This window comes from Pseudorca crassidens, chromosome 3 (genome assembly GCF_039906515.1).
Source record: "Pseudorca crassidens isolate mPseCra1 chromosome 3, mPseCra1.hap1, whole genome shotgun sequence".
NCBI classification, from domain to species: domain Eukaryota; kingdom Metazoa; phylum Chordata; class Mammalia; order Artiodactyla; family Delphinidae; genus Pseudorca; species Pseudorca crassidens.
Window position 1 is genome coordinate 162566678 of NC_090298.1, and position 22127 is coordinate 162588804.

General features: G+C 41.1%; 1 protein-coding gene across 1 annotated transcript; it reads left to right on the plus strand.

Moving 5' to 3' along the window:
• The first annotated feature begins 4735 nt into the window (after positions 1–4735).
• Positions 4736–21269, plus strand: LOC137222336 (zinc finger protein 709-like). Its single transcript, XM_067733403.1, has 4 exons — positions 4736–4905; positions 18460–18586; positions 18786–18846; positions 19228–21269. Exons 1-4 carry the CDS (start codon positions 4903–4905, stop codon positions 20636–20638), a joined length of 1602 nt encoding a protein of 533 aa, XP_067589504.1. The 5' UTR covers positions 4736–4902; the 3' UTR covers positions 20639–21269.
• Positions 21270–22127: the final 858 nt, after the last annotated feature.

Sequence of the window (22127 nt, forward strand, 5' to 3'; positions counted from 1 at the left end):
AAAGGACACCATCAAGGAATTCCCTGGTCATCCAGTGGTTAGGACTCCGATCTTCCACTGCAGGGAGCACAGGTTTGATCCCTCGTTGGGGAACTAAGATCCGCATGCCGCTTGGCCAAAGAAAGAAAAAGGACACCAGAAAGTGAAAACATCCTTAGGAATCCTTGTGTGCTATTGCTAAGGCTATTAAATTGTGTCTCCAGGATGAAAAACAACACGGCAGTTCATCAAAAATTTGGAACTGAGTTACCGTTTGATCTAGCAACTCTTACTTCTGGGTAAGTACTCAAAAGAATTAAAAGCAGTAACTCAAAAAGATATATGTCCACTCGTGTGTCTATTAGCATTATTCACAATAGCCAAAAGGTGGAAGTAACCCAAATGTCCATCAACAGATGAATGGATCAAAAAAACTTGGCACTGGGGCTTCCCCGGTGGCACAGTGGTTAAGAATCCGCCTGCCAAATGCAGGGGACTCGGGTTTGAGCCCTGGTCCAGGAAGATCCCACATGCCACGGAGCAACTAAGCCCGTGCGCCACAACTACTGAGCCTGTGCTCTGGAACCGACGAACCACAACTATTGAGCCCAAGTGCCACAGCTACTGCAGCCCGCATGCCTAGAGCCCATGCTCTGCAACAAGCGATGCCACCACAGTGAGAAGCCCGCGCACCACAGCGAAGAACCAACACAGCCTAAAGAAAGTAAAATTTTTAAAAAATTAAAAAAAAAAAACGTGGCACTTAACATTCCATGGAGTGTTACTTGGCTTTAAAAAGAAAGCAAATTCAGACGTGCTACAACATGGATGAACCTTACGAACATTATGCTAAGTGAAATCAGCCTGTCAAAAAAGGTTAAACCCTGTATGATTCCATTTGTATGAGGACCTAGAGTCGTCAGATTTATAGAAATAAAAAGAGTGGTTGTGGGCTTCCCTGGTGGCACACTGGTTGAGAGTCCGCCTGCCGATGCAGGGGACACGGGTTCGTGCCCCGGTCTGGGAGGATCCCACATGCCGCGGAGCGGCTGGGCCCGTGAGCCACGGCCGCTACCAGGGGCTGGGGTAACGGGATAATGAAGAGGGTTTTTTCTAATGGGAAAAGAGTTTCAGTTTTGCAAGATGAAAATAGTCGGAGATTAGTTTCACAATGTCAATTTACTTCCCACCACTGAACCGTACAGTTTTAAAATGTTGAAAATGTAAACTTTATGGCATGTATACATTACCAGAATTAAAAGCAAAAATTTTAAAGCAGGAGAATGGAAACACAACCCACAGAATGGAGGAAAAGTCTGCAAGTCATATATCTGATAAGAAACTTGTCTCGAAAATATCTAAATACCTCTTATAACTTAATTATAAAAAGTCAAATGAGTCAATTTAAAAGTGGCAAAGGATTGAATACACACATTTTTCCAAGGAGGATATACAAAGATGGCCCAGAGTATATGAAAAGGTGCTGGACATCATTAGTTATCAAGGAAATGAAAATCAAAACCCCAGGGAGATACCACTTCAAAACCACTAGGGGGCTTCCCTGTTGGCACAGTGGTTGAGAATCCACCTGCCAATGCAGGAGACACGGGCTCGAGCCCTGGTCCGGGAAGATCCCACATGCCATGGAACAACTAAGCCCGCGCGCCACAAATACTGAAGCCCGTGCACCTAGAGCCCGTGCACCTAGAGCCTGTGCTCCACAACAAGAGAAGCCACCGCAATGAGAAGCCGGCGTGCCACAACTAGAGAAAGCCCGCGTGCAGCAACGAAGACCCAACGCAGCCAAAACTAAATAAATAAATAAATTTATTAAAAACAAACCAAAAAAACCCACTAGGATGGCTGGAATCAAAAAGTGGGATAACAAATTTCAGGTTTATGGGGGGAAATTTGACCCTCATAAACTGATGGTGTGAATATAAACTGGTGTAGCCACTCTGTAAAGCAGTCTTGGAGTTCCTCAAATATTAAACCTAGCATTATCATATGATCCATTAGTTCCTCTCCTAGGTATATGCCCAAGAAAAATACATGTTGGAACAAAAACTTGTACGTGAAATTTATAGCAATGTTATTCATAGTAGCCAGAAGGTGAAAACATACCAAATATCCATGAACAGATGAATATATAAACAAAACATGTTTTATCCATCCAATGGAATATATTTCAGCCACAAAAATGAATGAGCAATTGATACCTGCTAGAACACGGTTGTCCCTTTTAAAAAAATTATGCTACATCAATGAAGTCAGTCACAAAAACCCTAGATACTAGGATTCTTTTCATATGAAAACCCTGAAAAGGGAAATTTATAGAGACAGAACGTAAATTAGGCGTTGCCTAAGGCTGGGGTTTGGAGAAGGAAGATGGGACAATTGCGGGTGACAGATAAAGGGGAGACAGTTTTCTGTTTGATGTGACCCAAGTGTTCAAAAATTGTGGTGATGATTGCATTTATCTGTAAATATACCAAAAACCACTGAATTATACACTTTAAAGTGGTGCAGTGTATAGTATGTACCTTATATCATAATAAAGCTGTTGAAATAAGTAAATAAATGCATTAAGCACTTTGCAATGCAAGAGTTTTGCAATCCAGTCTCTTCAGCATCTTGGAGTTTCCAGGTTAACACGTCCATCACCTCACATTGTTTGTGTGTATGTGTGGTGAGAATTCTTAATCCACTGTCTTAACAAATGTACAATATAGTATATGTAGATCAGAAAATCATCACATTGTAATCTTTAAATATAGACAATTTTATTAATCAATTATACCTCAACAAATCTGGGGGCGGGGGAAGAGGTTCTAGGTGCATCTCAAATTTACATAACGATTTATTGTTTTCTTAGTGAAATAGGAATCAGTTGTCTTAGGGATATTATAGTCACTTACATTTCAAGTTCTCTAGGGACAAAGGCAAAAACTAATCTAAAATAAATTTCCTTACCTGAGAATTTAATGAATACATCTCACACCCTATGCTTAGACTGAAAAGAGTCCTTGAGCCCAACTGGGACTGTAGGGTTCAAACTTCCCACTAGAGCCAAGTGCTTGGGATTCCGTCTCTTAAGTACCAAATGAGTGGGGTTGGACCACGGATGGATGGACGAAGGCTCAGCGCTGTCAAGGATCAAAGATTAAAATGGATGGAATTCCCTGGCAGTCCAGTGGTTAGGACGCCATACTTTCACTGCCGAGGGTGCAGGTTCAATCCCTGGTCAGGGAACTAAGATTCCGCAAGCTGCGCAGCGCAGCCAAATTTTAAAAAAATAAAAAATAACTTAAAACTGAAGATTAAGATGAAGCCAGATTCTTTATTACAGATGGTGAGGTCACATTTCAGTTTCTGAAAAAGGGTCACAGTTCCATGAGTGGCCTCCCAGCCTTACACCAAACCCTTGAGAAATAAAATACTGCCTGCCTGCCATGTCAGTAAACAAAGGATGTTACATTTATCAGCAACTGCAGTGAGCCGGGGAGCCCTGCGGGAACTCAGGAAGGAAACAAAGAATACCTGCCATCTAGCAGCCATCAGACTGCAGCCACTCTCAACAGTGGTGAGCCCTGAAGAAACTCAGGATGTGAAAACGTAGGATACTGTAGCTGAGGTACACATCAAAGGAATGATTTCAGTGAGTTCACACTCTTGCATCTTCCCATAGATAGAAAAGTGCTAAATTCCTTAACTTGAGATATCTAGTTTTCTTTTATTAACAGTAATCTTTTGTTCCTACTACCTGCCCTTTGTTGCAAAACTCCTATATATCCTAGCTACCCCCTCACCTCCTCAGAGCAATCTTCTCAGGGTTGCTTAAAATGCTGCCTCCCAGGCTTGAAGTCCTCAGTATGTCTGCCGAATAAAACATAACTCTCAACTTTTAGGTGGTGAATTTTTTTTTGGTCGACACCCTTGGCCCCTAGAGAACACAAGACCCTCTTTTCCAGTGTGGCCAGGTGTTGGGTTGCACCCTGCAGGTTTGCAAACCCATTAACTGCCCAGTCTCAAGACCAAAGAAAGAGGCCGGAATCAGCCGTAGAGAAATCAATGGTTTAACGGATAGGGGATCTTACATGTCCGAAGCAGAAGGCCCCTGGAGCTACACCCCACTGTAGACAGCAGATGTCAGGCAGAACCGTCTTCGTTGGGTGGGAGTTACCAATAACGGAGGAAACTGACCTCAGATTGGCTCATCAGTTACCATGAAACCTCACCACCCCTTTGATAAGCTATGAAAGTGGAGATAGTCTGATGTGAAGATTAGAACAATCAGTAGCCAGGGGCAAGTACCTAAGCATTTACTGATTAGGCTCTAAGATTAAGAGGGAGGATCAGTCATGTGAATAGGGTGTAGGTGAAGCAGGGCCTGGTAGAGCAGGGGATGTACAGAGAGCAAGAGAACAGCCATCTTAGGTGGCCTGGTCATACACCTGCCTGGGCTACCCTCATGATCTGTGCTTAGTTGCTCCATTGGGAAACTCAGTCAGAAATTCCCTGCGCTCATGTGTTCATATAGAGCTGGACGAAAAAGTTCTGTTTCAACGCAAAGCAATCAGGCTGGGTCAGGTTTCCGCCCCACCCGCTGCCCTCAGCACGGGTCGGGGCAGGGGCGGGGCGGAAGCTAGTTTCCAAGAGTCACACGTCCTCCCGCCCAGCTGTCACTCAAGCACTGGGGGATGCGGCCTTGCAAACTGTCCAATCAGGGGCGCCGCTTGGGCAGGTGGGTGGGGCGACGCACTGCTCTAGCTCGGGCGTTTTCACTCCCTCAGGCCAGGCTAGCGATCCGGTTTCCTATCCTTCAATGACGGAGGTGGCAGTGCCTCAGAGTCTGTCGCGCTGTGACCTGCGGTGGTCGTGGGAGTCGTAGGAAGGATTCAGAGAGACCCAGGAAACCTAGAAATGGTGAGTGTGGGTTACCAGGGTGCGGAGTTGGAGCGGGAGGGAAGGAGGCGTTGGTTGGAATTGATCCGAACCAGCTGTGATGGTACCGGGCCTCCCCGCTGTCAACTCCGGAGTCTTGAGGACGCGAGTGGCGCCGCTCGGACCTCGGTCCCCTCCGTCCCGCCGCGTGGGGGCGGGGCCGGCAGCCGGGACCCCGGCGTCCTGTCCCGTCACTGCAAGCCGCGGCTTCGGCCCCGGCCCCGCAGCCCCGCGTCCGCCCCAGATTGTGTGGTGACCACCGGGAGGGTCATCAGGGGACCATCGTGACTCGGTCTCCGTGGTTCGTGCGTGAGAGGAGCTGTGGTCTGGGGGGTCCCCAGTCCTTACTTTCTCCCAGGGGGCACCCGTTTTCTCTTTGAGTTTTCCAATTATTTGGGTAGCAGAGTCTCAAGTCCACGACCCTGTCCCCTCAGCCTAGCTCTTTCTAGGGCTGGTAATAAACCCCTAAATTTTCACAATCCACCCCACATTCCCAAAGCCATCTTTCCTTCTCTGATTCACAGCATCATTATCAACTATTTGTCCTCCGTGGTACCTTTCAAACAGACCCAGTATTTTAACTTTATCATTTTCCCCCAGAGCCCTGGATGGCCCTTTTTTTTCAGTTTACTTTTGTCTGTGGGTGTTTTCCATGAGAAGAAAGCAAAGAATAACCTCCTGGAATTAGGTTGTTCAAAATCCTTGTGCCTCTCCTCCCAGCCTCATTCCTGGGCACAGACATCCTATGGGTGGAGGTTCCTCTTTAAAACTTTCCTGGGTGATATGTGCTGTCAGCGTTGGCCCTCCCTGGGATTGTCACCTTTAAAAGATTTATTCATGTATTTAAGCATCGTTTTTCAATCAGATAAAATGTATTTAATCAATACAGCTTCAAAGACAGTAGTATAAAATATTTCCAAAGAAGCAGAAGTGGTGAATCTCAGAAGAAATAAAATATTCCAGGATTACATTCCATTTACAAATTCTTGTTTTGCTTTTTTTCTTCCCCCAAGCGTGTGTAGTAAGTTTCTGAGGACTATTCTTTACTTTTGGGTGATTTCAAATGAAATTCTCAGATTGTGTGGTGTCTGCTGAGACTTGCAGACCAAGTGTTCAAGTGCGATTAATTATTTTCAAACCAGTTTCTTGCTTTGGAAATAATCATTAACTGACATCTTTTCTTCTGAAACGAGTAGATATTTTGTGTTTTCTGGTTGAACTAGTAACAGTGGCTTACAATTTTCTTATCTCCTTTCCACATAAACGATGGGTTTAAATTATTTTGCTGGATTGTTCAAACACCAGGTTTGTGTCAGTTAAAACATCAACCATGTTCCAAAGCAACTCCAGTGCAGAGCAGAGGCCTATAGTCAGTGATCCACGCTTCCTTGAGCCTGTAAAGAGAAGGACTTGCAGGCCCAGTTGTTCTTCCTGGGGAGCCTCCCCTGCAGGTGTCCTACCTGCTTACACCCATCACAGAAGGAGACTTATGCTGAGAGAAGCTACAGAGCCCTGGAAAGCTGGGGGTGCACCTGCAAGGAGGTGGGATTGATTCCCTTTCTGAGGTTGTAGTTGTGGTTCCATAGGCCTAGACATTTCTAGACGTCATGTTTGAGTTGTACATCCACAGTGTAGGTGCACTCAGTGTAATTTGTGCACATTGAGAGAGTCTGTTACGATCACATCCTCTGTCTTGTGGACAAAGGGTTTATAAATTTGGGTCAGAACCTTAAACTGAATGAGGCTGAGAGTTTCCTCACTTGTGAGACTAGAACCTAGTGTAGGCAGCACTTCCGTGCTTACAGGATGAGGGAGGGCGTGTGAGCTCCCAGAATTCATTCATGTGGCTCCTCAGCTGTCCCTACCCTCCTTCTCCAGTGACTAACCCACTCTAGGGGTTATATCTTAGACCCCAAGTCTGGGAATTTGGTCATCTTTCTGAAAGTGGGTTTTTCTTCTGAACTGTAGCTAGAAGGCTGCTTATCTGTGTTGATTCCAGTATTTGTGTTTCTTTTGTTGTTGTTGTTGTTGGAATCATTTATTACTTCCGTGACAATTTTTAATCCAAAAATGGTATTTGAGTACCAAATTGAAACACTGTGATTTTTAATGGTGGTTTATAGCAGAGCAAACGATTTTATTTTATACAATTTTAAAAACTATACAATTTCTCCTTTTAAGGTGAGTTCCCTCATGCAAGTTCTCCAGGTTTATTGCAGTCGTGTGTGTGTGTGTGTGTGTGTGTGTGTGTGTGTGTGTGTGTGTGTGTGTGTGTGTGTGTAAGAGGTGGCTCTGTTTTGTTCTGGGGTTGGTCCAAAACCAGGTAGAGTTCCAATGCGTACAAAGCTTTAAAATTCTACCTTAAGGAGGTTTAATAAGCCAATATCAATTTCCAAGTACTTTGCAAAAATTGTTAAATTTTTCACATAAATACTGGAATCCTCAAAATCACACAGTCATTTCAAATATGTGTTTCTTTCTTTGGATTTCTTTCTCAACTGAAGATTGCAGTTCTTTGACTCTAGTTTCCATTAGCTTTGGGGCTTTTAGTGTGTAAGTTGATTGAGAGATACAAAGTGAGTAAAGCAAGAAAATTGTGGAACCAATTAGAATTTTGTTCCATTTAGACAAAAGAACTTCAACATGAGATGGGTGTATTTAAGTGCTCAGGTGCTTTTTCCATTAAAAAATTTATTTATTTATTATACAATTTTTAAAGGTTATACTCCATTTACAGTTATTAAGTATTTATCTTTCTCTGACTTATTTCATTTAGTGTAATGCTCTCCTGTCCCTAGGGAACTTTGACATTTAAAAAGGTCATGCTATTCCTAAAGCAAATAAAGTCTTATTTTAATGGATATGAGGAAAAAATTATAATTTCTGTTGATATGAAGATATAATATATGATATATTTCTGTTGATATGAAGAAAACACCTTAAAGCTTATATACATCTTTTAAATTCCTAGTCTATTTCAGGGTTTAATTGCAACCCCCTAATATTTTTCATTATGCCACTCATTCCTGAAAATATCCCCAGCGTGAAATGTAGTGGAGGGACAAACTATAATGTTCTTGTCCTTTCAGTTAGAAGGGGATTTGTAAATCTTTGACGGTGTGCAGTTTTATATCTGTTAGCATTTAAAGGATTAAATCTTGGAGTGGTTTCCTATGTAGAAAAGTTAAAATTAATTTTAAAAAACAAAAATTAATTTAAAATAATGATTAAGCATGGGAAAATATGACGCATATCAATTTCTCTCCTGCTTTTAAATAAATGATGCACATGAGGGTTAAAAAATATTCCTAAAATAAGAAACTTAAGAAGACTCCCTACCTACATATCCTCCTCCACTCCTGTACTCTTACTCCACCCACTCTCAAAATACCAGTTTTTGATTACTTCTTGATCATCCTGTTAATGTTTCTTTATATAAAAAGAAGCTAGTGCGAATGCGTGTTTCTCTTACCTGGGTTTGTTCTTTTCGGGCCTCCCACTGTTGTGGCCTCTCCCGTTGCGGGGGCAACAGGCTCCGGACGCGCAGGTTCAGCGGCCATGGCTCACTGGCCTAGCTGCTCCGCGGCATGTGGGATCTTCCCGCAGCGGGGCACGAACCTGTGTCCCCTGCATCGGCAGGTGGACTCTCAACCGCTGCGCCACCAGGGAAGCCCTGGGTTTGTTTTTATAATGAGTAGTCAGGATCCACATATTTGATGTTTGACTACTGAAAGGTAAGCCTCACCTCTCCCTTTTCCCCTAGTGCTTCTTATCAGGACAGGCTGATTAGAAAGCCTGGAGGCTCCTGCCCTGTGAGCTGCTGTTTGCTGGGGTCTCCTCCTGTGCACTGTGCTGCCCTGTGTGGCGTTGCTGATCCACCAAGCCTGGGCTCTATATACAGAGACAGTTTTGGTAATTCCTTGTCTTTTGAGAGCAGGAGCCCTGGGGCCCTCCTTGTAGTGGTCCTGAGTCCATGGCGTGGATGGAACCTATTTGTGTTTGGAGTGAAGGTGCGACTGAGGCTGGGTTCACCCAGACCTTGGGGCGGGGGGTGATCTTTGGGGAGTACTCGGATGATTATACCCTGTGATTGAGGTGAGCCCCTTGGATGGTCACTCCAAAAAGAACAATTATTCCAGAGAGAAAGAGAAGAGAGGGTAAAGGTAGCCAGTAGGTGCCAGGCTGAGTCCGCTCCTAATACCAAAGGGCTCACCAGGCCCCTTAAGTACCTCTGCTGCTGCTGCCCCTGCCTCTACTGCAACAAAGATCCTGACCCTCTGAGTTATGGTGGACAAAACCCATAGCCTCACTGTGGCACAGCAAAGGGATTAACTTAAAACAATTTAAGCCTAGGGTGCTTAATTTCTTTTTTTTTAATTTGCGGTACGCGGGCCGCGGAGCACAGGCTCCGGAAGCGCAAGCTCAGCGGCCACAGCTCACGGGCCCAGCCGCTCCGCGGCACGTGGGATCCTCCCAGACCGGGGCACGAATCCGCATCCCCTGCATCGGCAGGTGGACTCCCAACCACTGCGCCACCAGGGAAGCCCAGGGTGCTTAATTTCTGTAAAGTAACCAGTTATCATGAAGGAGGCCTCTGACCCTGATGGCACTGTGGTGAGGCTCTCTGGAGGAAAAAAATTATCAATACAAGAGAAGAGAGGACACCCTCTCCCCCAGAGTATATCCAGTGACCTAAGATGCAAAACAAGGAAGAACTGGAGGGAGGGAACAAGAGAAGAAAGGTACTGAAATAAAGGAACACAATTTCACTCAACTGTGAAAAAAATTTGCATTTTTGCATAATTTGCAATTATGCTAAAAAATTTGCATAGCAAAAGATGGAAGGGGCCTGCTTAGCTTTTGGTCCTCTATAATATGGGTTTGATTTAATATTAACATCTCCTGTACTGCACTAATTCACAAAACTTCATGTAATTAATCAAACTAGGTTTCAAATTACAGGTGTACCTGGGGATCCCACTAAGTTTAAACAATTTACCTCATCATCTTAGGAAGAATTACTGAATATAATATAAAGGACAAATAGGTATAATTTGCCTTCAGCAGCAGAACTCTCATGTTGCCTAAATTTCTCATAGTCATATCGCCCATTGTCCCAAAATATCCCATAGTGAGCAGGAAAGCTCTGAACCCATGGTTCATTAAGTAAAATTAAATTGTCTTCTACTTCCAAATTGGCTAGACAAAATGAGACCCCAGAGAGAGACCTTAACTATCAGTTAAATTAGTTAATATGGCCTGATTTAAATTAAACAAGGCCTTGAATTATTGAAAGCCATTATAAGAAATGTATTTAGGGAGAAGTGTTTACCGCCAATTTTCTTCTTTAATAGCCTTATTTGGTCTGCCCTTAAACCTGGAAAGGATGAATGACACCTCATAGTGGATTACAGCAACCCGAGTTGTGGTTGCATCAAATTAGCCCCTATTCCTAGTCTCCAACATTATGGAAATTACTTACTCCATCCAATCAGCGGCTGGTAAATACCCTGCTCTCACAGATTTGATAAGTCTGTTCCGTTCAGTGCCTATTTCAACACCCTCTCAGCTGCAGTTGCCTTCACCTCTGAAGGGACATGATACACGTTTACCTGGTTACCCTCAGGGAACCTCAGCAGCGTGGCCATCCCACAGTCTCTGCAGGAAGATCTGAACTGCATGCACTTTGTTCCAGGAGCACAGATATGACATCACACTAACGACATCCTCCTCTGAGGACATTCATTTCTCATTCATTCAGAACATACAATTACTGAAAAAAGGAGCTTGCGAAAAGTGTTTGGGCCATTGACCCCACACATATGTGAGGCCCTTGGTTAAGTTTCTGAATGTTTTTTGGTAATTAAACAGCTTTTCCCTCCCTGACAATGTGAAGAAATATCTGTAATCCCTCTCAGCACCTACAAGATCTACTAGGTTCTTTTGGTGTTGGGGAGACAGCATATTCCTTATTTACGAATTTTACTTGAGCCCATTTTTACTATTACTTGGAAATTGGCCCCTACCTTGAGGGCACCCCTACTACAGAAGACTCTGGACTATGTTTAAATGGCCATACAACAGGCATTCCTGTTAGTTCCTTTGGAGTCTCCCTCAGTATAGAGGCTAATGCCTCCTGGAATTACCCATGATGGCCTTAAGTTATCTATAGGCTTCTGGTGCAAGGAACTGCCTTAGAACTTCAATTATCACCATGTACCGGGCTCTATTGAAAATAGAGGCTCTCACAAGTGCTGAGCATGCGATCCTCTGCTGAGCTGCCCATTATGCCTCGGGTCGGCATGCCTACCAACACCTCCATGTGACATGATGGAGTCAAACTTGTCCTGGCCTATGCCTCCTGCAGGAGGGTGGCCTCTTCCCTATTCAGTCCCTTGAAAGTTGCTTTGGTGTTGGAAAAGGTCACCACTTCCCCAGATGGAGGCTTCCCTGGGATTGACGGAATGCACAGCTTTTGGGAGTGCACAGACTTTAAGGATGACAATATGCATTCCTACATGATGAGCTCTGTGGAGAGTTGCTGCTCTTCATCCCTTAATTGTGATATCCCTGATGAATGACCAAACCCCAGGGTCACACAAACCAAACATCAGGCAGTCGTCTTACTACTGACCAAAACTGGCCTCATCTACTTGTATTCACAGACTTTTGGACGATTGTCTAAGAGTTGCCCCTTTGTGGTAGAAGAATTTTAGGAACCTTTGAACTCAAGAGATACCAAAAATATAAATCAAGGTAAATCTCGTCTAACATGCCCTAGGTCCAGAACACACGGTCTTGCCAGAACAATCCTCATCCATGTTGGAGTTCTAGACACTATTGATAGTAACCATGGCACTTCTCAGAATATGCAGTGCAGTTCTCTTCAACATGGCATTCAGTGGAAGTTTTACCTCTCTTACTGGTCTCAGGCTCATGGAGCACCATACTGCCTTATTGAATAAGTTCAAGTCAGTTGAATGAAAGGTGTCCTGTTTCAGTCATCAGTCAGTCAAATCAGGGGTGAATTGTAATTCATTTGTCTTCATCTTTTTTTTTCTAATACACTTCAGTTGTTTTAGGGTAGTTTTAGGTTTACAGAAAGTATAGCGAATTTCCACATAACCCCTCTGCATCCACAGTTTGCACTATTTTTTACTTCTTGTTTAACTGGTACATTTGTTAAAATTGCTCAGCAAACACTGATACAGTAAATTGCATGGTTTACATTAGCATTGACTCTGCATTATAAGATCTGTGGGTTTGGCAAATGTTTAATGACCTGTGTCCTTCATTTCTGTATCACATACAGTAGTTTCACTTCCCTAAACATCTTTTATGCCCCACCTATTCATTCATCCCTCCCTCCAACCCTCAAATCCTTCACAGCCTGAGGTCTTTTTACTAGCCCATAGTTTTGTCTTTTCCAGGGTGTTATTCACTTGGAATCATACAGTGTGTGGCCTTGTGAGATTGGCTTCTTTCACTTAGCAGTATACTTTTAAGGTTCCTCCATGTGTTTTCATGGCTTGATACCTCATTTCCTTTTATCACTGAACAGTGTTTCATTGTAAGGATATACCACTGATTTATCCATTTGACTCTTGAAAGATATCTTGCTTAACTCTTAACCCTTGCCAAGTATGAATAAAGTTCCTACAAACATTCATATGTAGGGTTTTGTGAAAATGTGAGATCGTGAGTTCAACTCATTTAGGTCAATACCAACAAGTGTGATTGTTGGATCTTAGTATGAGAAGTAAGAGTGTATTTAGTTTTGACAGAAAATTCTGTCTTCCAATACAGACATATCAAATTTCATTCCCACCAACAATGAATAAGGATTATCTATAGCTTCACGTCTTCACCAATGGCTGGTGTTCTGAGTGTTTCAAAATTTTTGGCGTTTAATAAGTATGTAGTGATAGCTCATTGTTTTATGTGTAATCCCCCAGTGATGTATGTTGAGCATGTTTTCAAATTCCTTATTTTCCATCTGTCTTTCTTTGGTGACTTGTCTGTTCACATCTTTTGCCCATTTTTATTTGGAGTATCTGTAATCTTACTGTTGTGCTTTAAGAGTTCTTTAGTTGTTTTGGGTATCAGTCATTTATCAGATAAGTGTTTTACAAAGGATTTTCTCCTGGTGTGTGACTTGCCTTTTCATTCTCTAAACACTTTTTCCAGAACGGGAGTTTTTCATTTTAATGAAGTGAAACTTAGCATTTTTTCTCTTGGGGATTTTTGTGTGTGTGTCTTATTGAAAAATTTATTACCGAAACCAAGGTCACCTGTAGTTTCTCATATGTTATCTTCTAGAATGTTTTTGCTTTTTCATTTTACATTTAGATATATGATTTGTTTTAATTTTTGTGAAAGGTGTAAGGTATGTGTCGACTTTCATTTTGTTTATGCTCATGTGTGTTTCTATGTGAATATCCATTATTTATAGCACTGTTGAAAAGACTTTACTTTTTCTGTTGAATTGCCTTTACTCCTTTGTCAAAGATCAATTGACTGTATTTGCTTGGGTCTATAGGAAACCAATTGACTTGTGTATCCTTCAACCTTGCTATACACTGTTACTAATTCCAGGGGTTATCTCTGTTGTTGTGGATGCTATCAGATGTTTTGCATAAACAATTGTATCATAAGGAACAAAGTTTTATTTGTTGTTTCCCACTATGTATACCTTTTATTTCTTTTTCTTACCTTACTGCATTGGCTAGGGCTTCCAGTACATTGTTTAATAGGAGCAGTGAAAGGAAACTTCCTTGCCCTATTCCCCTCTTAACAGTAAAGCATCCAGCATCTCACGACTCAGTATGATCTTACCTACAGGTGTTGTGTAGTTGTTCTTTTTTAAGAAGAGAGCCTTCCGCTCAATTTCTAGTTTGTTATCATAAATGGATGTTGGATGTTGTCAAATCTTTTTTCATGGTTATTTCCTCCTCCTTTTATTTCTGATTTAGTAATTTCCGTTTTTCTTCTTTTCTCAGTTGTCTTGATTAGATGTTTATCAATTTTATTAAATTAATACTTTCAAAGGACTAGCTTTGGGATTTGAAAACTAAGAGTTTTGGGTCTTTTTTTTAAAGAACCATACTTTATTCTTTCTTTTTTAAAATTTATTTATTTTATTTATTTATTGTTCACTATGTTGGGTCTTCGTTGCTGCGTGTGGGCTTCTCTAGTTGCAGCAAGTAGGGGCTACCCCTCGTTGTGGTGCACAGGTTTCTCATTGCAGTGGCCTCTCTTGTTGTGGAGCATGGGCTCTAGATGTGCGGGCTTCATTAGTTGTGGCACACGGGCCCAGTAATTGTGGCTCGCAGGCTCTAGAGCGCAGGCTCAGTAGTTGTGGTGCATGGGCTTAGTCGCTCCATGGCATATGGGATCCTCCCGGACCAGGGCTCAAACCCATGTCCCCTGCATTGGCAGGCAGATTCTTAACCGCTGCACCACCAGGGAAGTCCCAAGAGAGTGTTTTTTTTTTCCCCAAAACTTTAAATACAGGGATACCTCAGAGATGGGGGCTTCTGTTCAGGACCACCACAATAAAGTGAGTCACACTTATTTTTGGTTTCCCAGTGTATATAAAAGTTATGTTTATACTATATTGTAGCCTATTAAGTATGCAATAGCATTATATCTAAAAAACAATCTACATAGCTCAATTTTAAAACTTTATTGCTAAAAAGTGTTAACTATCATCTGGCAATGTAGGGTTGCCACAAACTTTTAATATGTAAAATACACAAAATCTGCAAAGTACAATACAGTGAAGCACAATGAAATGAAGTACGCCTGCCTATACAGTATTTCACTCCACTCTCTTCTTCCTTGTGTTGTTTCTGAAAACAAGTCTGATTTAATTCAAGTCTTTTTTTCTCTATGCAAATCAAAACTAAAATTAGGTACCACCTGACACTGGTCAGAATGGCCATCATTAAAGAGTCTACAAATAACAAATGCTGGAAAGGGTGTGGAGAAAAGGGAACCCTCCTACACTGTTGGTGGGAATGTAAATTGATACAGCCACTATGGAAAACAGTATGGAGGTTCCTTAAAAAACTAAAAATAGAGTTGCCATATGAGCCAGCAATCCCAGTCCTGGACATATAGACAAAACTATAATTAGAAAAGATACATGCACCCCTATGTTCATAGCAGCACTATTCACAATAGCCAAGCCACTATTCACAATCTAAATGTCCATCAATAGATGAATGAAGAAGATTGGTGTATATATATATATATATATATATATATATACACATACATACATATATATATATACACACACACATACCAAAAAAACAAACAGAAATACTACTCAGTCATAAAAAAGAATAAAATAATGCCATGTGCAGCAACATGGATGGACCTAAAGATTACCATACTAAGTGAAGTAAGTCAGAACGAGAAAGACAAATACCATATGATATCACTTATATGTGGAACCTGAAATATGACACAAATGAACTTATCTGCGAAACAGAAACAGACTCACAGATATAGAGAACAAACTAGTGCTACCAAGAGGGAGTGGGGGACGGATGGATTGGGAGTTTGGGATTAGCAGATGCAAACTATTATATATAGAATGGATAAACAACAAGGTCCTACTGTATAGCACAGAACTATAGTCAATATCCTGTAATAAACCATAATGGAAAGGAATATGAAAAAGAATATATATGTATAACTGATTCACTTTGCTGTACAGCAGAAATTAACACAACATTGTAGGGACTTCCCTGGTGGTCCAGTGGGTAAGACTGTGAGCTCCCAATGCAGGTGTCTCGGGTTTGATCCCTTGTCAGGAACTAGATCATGCATGCCACAGCTAAAACCCGGTGCAGCCTAAATAAGTAAATAAATAAAATAAATAATAAATATATATATATATTTTAAACCACAACATTGGGCTTCCCTGGTGGCACAGTGGTTGAGAATCTGCCTGCTAATGCAGGGAACATGGGTTCGAGCCCTGGTCTGGGAAGGATCCCACATGCCGCGGAGCAACTAGGCCCGTGAGCCACAACTACTGAGCCTTGTTGTCTGGAGCCTGTGCTCCACAACAAGAGAGGCTATGATAGTGAGAGGCCCACGCACCGCGATGAAGAGTGGCCCCCGCTTGCCACAACTAGAGAAAGCCCTCGCACAGAAATGAAGACCCAACACAGAAAAAATAAATAAATAAATTTATAAAACAAAGGACTAGTCTTTAAAAAAAAATACATTGTAAATCAACTATACTTCAATAAAATAAAAAAATTTTTTAATCTTTTTTTCTCAGCTCACTAAGGTGTTTCTTCTGCTAGCTCTTTTCAATATATTCTTTTTCTTCAGTTTGCATATGATATACTTGGGTGTGCTTTTTTTTAAATTAATTTTATTTATTTTTTTGCTGCATTGGGTCTTTGTTGCTCTGTGTGGGCTTTCTCTAGCTGTGGCGAGTGGGGGCTACTCTTCGTTGCGGTGCGTGGGCTTCTCATTGCAGTGGCTTCTCTAGTTGCAGAGCACGGGCTCTAGGCGCTCAGGCTTCAGTAGTTGTGGTGCACGGGCTTAGTTGCTCCGCGGCATATGGGATCTTCCTGGACCAGGGCTTGAACCCGTGTCCCCTGCACTGGCAGGCAGATTCTTAACCACTGCATCGTGGGTGTACATTTTTCAGCATTTTCATTTTGTGTTCTCTGAGCTTCCTGGATCTGTGGTTTGCCATCAATGATTAATTTTTGAAAAAAATCTGTTATTATTATTTCACTTATTTCTTCTGTTCCTTTCTGTCTTTCTTTTCCTTCAGGTATTTCCATTGTGTGTATTTTAAACATTCTGTCATTGTCCTACAGTTCATGGATATTGTATTCTGCATTGTTTGCTCTTTTTTGTCTTTGAACTATCTTCTGGTGAAATAGATTGTTTTCAGTATAGGCTTTGTATCTTTATTTTCTGTTTCCCGATTTTGAAACCAGTGGTTTCCTGTGACTTCAGAGCTCTGATGGAACTAAGAAGAGTTGTTGATTTCAAGTGTTTTCACTTTTTTCTATGTGGTTGGGAATGATGGCATCCAAAATGAGAAACCAGAGTTCTCTGACTCCGGTTTTTGATGACTGGCTGCTGATAACCTTAAAGTCTCATCCCCCCTCATTTCTCTTTGACCCACATCTATACAAAGTGATAAGAGTGCCTTGGTGCTCCTTCCTTTGGCAGTAGCAAAACAGTCAGTCCTCATAAGATCCTGTTCTTGTGTGTGAACCCTCACCTAAACCCACCCCCTAACCTCAATTAAAAAAAAAAAGTCCAGGCACCTTTTGTTTCTCTCTCAAGCCATTTCATGGCAGCTGGAGAAGTATGCCTTACTTTCCCCAGAGACCTCAATTATGGAAGTAAACCCTTTCATTCACTATTGGTAGTATGTGGTTTCATCAACTAAGGAATTCGTATGCTCAGTGGTCAAGCCGTCATACTTCTGTAGACCAGAAAGGAGCTTGGGAATTAGAGAAATTGGGAGAAGAACCTCTAGAATGGCTGGTCGGGAAACACTTCTTCCTGCTGTTTGAAAATGGAGATTTTAGAGTTGTTTGGAGGAAAGCACTGCTGAATCCTTCATATATTTTATGGGCAAATTAGCCATGAATCCATTGTGATTTTCAGTGAACACACTTGTAGTCTGCAGCTGTTCCTCAAGGTCAACAAGGCACAGGGCCCAGTGTTCTGGTTCTGCCATAAAGAGCTCTTCTGGCATACTACAGCACTTTGTGTGCCTCTAAGCAGCCCCAAGGTGCACAAGTATAGGGACTTTGTGGTCTAAGTTGTGACATCTTCTTCCTAGTATCTGAACTCTAAGTTCCAAATAACTTTCTAGTCCATCAAACCAGAGAGAGAAAGGGAAAACTGAGCCTGTGGTAAGTATTACACAAGTTAAAAGCAATACTTCCTGACAAGGATATTTTCATTCCACCAGCTACATCATACCACACTACTTCTAAAGGCCTGGAGTACTTAGGGACGAAATAGCCAGCTGGACCTTATTAAAAGCTGGATTTCTACAGGTGTTCTGGATTCTCATGTTTGGTGATAGGAATAGAAGTAAAAGCTTTTAGTTTTCACTATGTTTTTATTTAGTAAAATCTTATGCAGATTTGACCCTTTGGTTCATGGTGTGCTGTAAATGGTGGGTAATAAGAAGGGCAAGGAAAGAGTTTTCCTCACGAGGAATCCATGATCTTAAAATGATATTTGTTTCATGTGTGTAGCATTTCTGTCATTTCCCAACATGCTGTGGACCCTGCAATTAGAGAGAAATAAGATGTGACGAAATCACAATAAAACTGTGTAAATAATTTGCATGTTTTCACGATGCTGTTAAACTTATTAGGAAGTGTGGACAGAGAGTAAGTTTCTGATGACCAAGTCATAGAATAAATGTTTGGAGATGACAGAATCATACATAACCTTCGTATAAATGGTGTACAGATGTCCAGTTCTGTTAGTCTCACACATCCTACTATACACATATCTGGGATGTTTTAGGACTCAGTGACCTTTGAGGATGTGGCTGTGAGCTTCACCCTGGAGGAGTGGGCTTTACTGGATCCTTCACAGAAGAAACTCTACAGAGATGTGATGCGGGAAACGTTGAGGAACCTGGCCTCAGTAGGTGAGGATGACAACTTACCTTTACTTTGTCAATTAGAGAACACATGTCTCTTGCTCATTAACATTGTTCCAAGATGTTGAATGTGGAAATGCAGGATGTTGCTAAATAAACTAGGCATGGTCACAGCCAACAATGGACTTAGATAGTTTTTCTATAACTTCTAATATCTTGGAATCATTTTTCTTGGTCTGCAATTTAGGAGAAAAATGGGAAGATCATGACATTGAAGATCAGTACAAAAACCAGGGGAGAAAACTAAGGTAAGTCACACTCACAATATAAAATAGTGCCTCATGTGAATATCCTGTTATGTTATGCAGTTTTAAAAGAAGGAAATAAAAGAAATAATGCATGCTCCAAATTTAGTTATTCTTAGAAAATTTTCACCAAAATTACTTTCTTATATGACATAGATGTTCAGTGTTTGCAAAATAGTTCAACACTATAGATAAACTCTATATGAATGTCACTGTTTTGATGATTGCAAGAGCATTTCTTATATTTAACTTGAAACAATTCAGACAAGGCATAAAACCTACACTATTGCTATAAGTGATAAAAATGTACTTCAAATATCCTACTATTGAGTATAAAATTGTTAATAAAGACCTCATTGATAATATACTCCTTGTTTTTTACAGAAGTCATGTGGTAGAGAGACTCTGTGAAAGTAAAGAGGGTAGTCAATGTGGAGAAAACTTCAGCCTTATTCCAAATCTCAATCTGAAAAAGAAAACTACTGGAGTGAAACCACGTGAATGCAGTATATGTGGAAAAATCTTTACGCGTCATTCATCCCTTAAGAGACACATGAGCTGTCACACTGAACGTAAACCATATGAGTATCAGAAACATGGAGAGAAGCCATATAAATGTAAGGAATGTGGTAAAGCCTTTAGCTATCTCCAGTTTTTGGAGACGCATGAAAAAAATCACAATCGAGAGAAAAAATATAAATGTAAGGAATGTGGAAAAGCGTTCCATTCCCGCGCATCCTTTCAAACACATGAAAGGATTCACACAGGAGAAAAACCCTATGAATGTAAGGAATGTGGGGAAGCTTTCATGTGGAGCACAGCGTTTCGAAGACACATGGTAACACACACTGGAGATGCTCCATATACATGTAAGGAATGCGGGAAAGCTTTTAATTGTTCCTCTTCATTGCGAACACATGAAACAACTCACAGTGAAGAGAAACCCTATCAGTGTAAACAATGTGGGAAATTCCTTAGATATTATCATACTTTTCGAACACATGAAAGGACTCATACAGGAGAGAAACCCTATGAATGTAAGCAGTGTGGTAAAGCCTTCAGTTGTCCCAGTTCTTTTCGAAAACATGAAAGAATTCATACTGGGGAAAAGCCTTATGAATGTAAGGAATGTGGGAGAGCCTTCAGAGGTCTCTCAAGCCTTCGAGCACACATGATCACTCACACTGGAGATGGACCTTATAAATGTAAGGAATGTGAGAGAGCCTTCATTTCTCCTAGTTCTTTTCGAATACATCAAAGGATTCACACTGGAGAGAAACCCTATGAATGTAAACAATGTGGTAAAGCCTTCAGTTACTATAATTCCTTACAATCACACAGAAGAACTCATACTGGAGAGAAACCCTATGAATGCAAGGAATGTGGGAAGGCCCTCTCCCATCACCAAACCTTAAAAATACACATGAGACTGCACACTGGAGAGAAACCCTATGAATGTAAACAATGTGGTAAAGCCTTCAGATATTACCCTTCCTTTCACAAACACAAACAAATTCATACTGGAGGGAAACCCTTCGAATGTGAACAATGTGGTAAAGCCTTCAGTTATTACAATTCCTTACAGTCACATGGAAGAACTCATACTGGAGAGAAACCCTATGAATGCAAGGAATGTGGGAAAGCCCTCTCCCATCACCAGACCTTAAGAGTACACATGAGACTGCACACTGGAGAGAAACCCTATGAATGTGAACAATGTGGTAGAGCTTTCAGATATTACACTTCCTTCCAAAAGCACAAAAGAGTTCATACTGAGAAGAAATTCTGTGAATAAGGAATATGGAAAAGCCTTTAGTTGATCAACTTCACTTTGAAAACATGAAAGAAGCCACACTGGAGAGAAAGCCTGTCAGTGTAAACAAGATGGGAAAGCCTTCAGATATTTTCAAAGCTTGAAAACACATGAAAGGACTCCCATAGAAGAGAAACCTTGTAAGCAGTGTGGTAAATCCTGCAGAGATTACACTTCATTAGAAACGTGCAAAAGAGCTCATAGTGAAGAGAAACCCTGTGACTGTAAGGAATGTGGAAAAGCCTTCAGATGTTATCAGAGTTTTTTTTTTTTGAAGATGTGCAAAAGATCAGAGTGGAGGGAATGTGGTAAACCCTTCATTTGTCACAAACCATTTGAAGACGTGTGAGAACACACACTGGAGAGACACCATATAAATGTAAAGAATGTTGGAAAGCCTTGTCATCCCAGTTCTGAAAGGATGAAAGGACTCACTGGACAAAAACTCTTGAGTTAAACAGCCTGGGAAAGATTTCAGTGAGCCCACATCTTTACATGTGAAAAAGAATATAAATGTAAGTAACATGAGAAAGTTTGACGGAAACTAATCTATGTATAACATTCCAGAAAATAGGAAAGAGTTGTTATTAAAGTTGTAAATATGTTGTCTTTATCAAGCCTCTTTTCTTAGAGTGCACCATTGGATGGTGGATTTCTAGTAATTACTCTCAGAAATGAATACAAGGTGAGATGATTTTATAAGTCATATGTTTCCACAGCAGTACATAAGATTAATAGGTAGTGCTTTTTCTTTAAATCAGTTAATAATATTTTCTCTTTCCTGTTTGAAACCTGTTGGATCATAGGTGAATTGAAGCATATTTCTAATAATGCAATTAGGTTAACATTGTTTTATAATGTTTTATTTGTTCTGTGTTAAGGGGCCACTGAAAAATGACAGTTTGGTATTTGGATTTTCCTAATGGCCTTGTGGCAGTTCTTGGATATCCTAGTCCAGAATATATATTTATCTTTCTTACCGACAAAGCTCCTTTTTGGGGGTGAAGAGTATAAGAGCCTTTTTCCGTCTTCCATACTAATAAACAGTTGAATAAATATTTATGTATGCCTCACTTATAAAAGAATATAGTTTCCATGTGAATTATTATTTTCATATTTGGGTCTTTGCTTTATGTCCTTCCTTCTGACTATAATTTGGTGAATAGACTTTGAATTAAGAAGAGAGGCCTGATAGGACAACAAAATCTAGAGCTGGAGTTATTCCCCCTGTAGGTAATGTTAGGAACTAGATTTTCCAGAACTCATCCCTTTTGTGGTTCCTTGTTAGAATCCATCTGACTTGCATGAGATTTGGAAGGCAGAGGTGAGGAAGGCAGTAGTCAGATTTTACATATAGAGAGACAGATGCACAGGAGCTTCAGGTATACCATCTTCCAGCCCATTTTCCATATTTTTTGCCCTTCCAGTCAAGAGTATCCTCAAAACCACAAATAACTGTATGATATCAATT

Excerpts from the sequence above, each read along its gene's own strand:
- LOC137222336 (XM_067733403.1), top strand. Across the intron at positions 18,587-18,785 it reads GAGGAACCTGGCCTCAGTAG|GAGAAAAATGGGAAGATCAT; the intron begins GTGAGGATGACA and ends TCTGCAATTTAG. Across the intron at positions 18,847-19,227 it reads AACCAGGGGAGAAAACTAAG|AAGTCATGTGGTAGAGAGAC; the intron begins GTAAGTCACACT and ends TGTTTTTTACAG.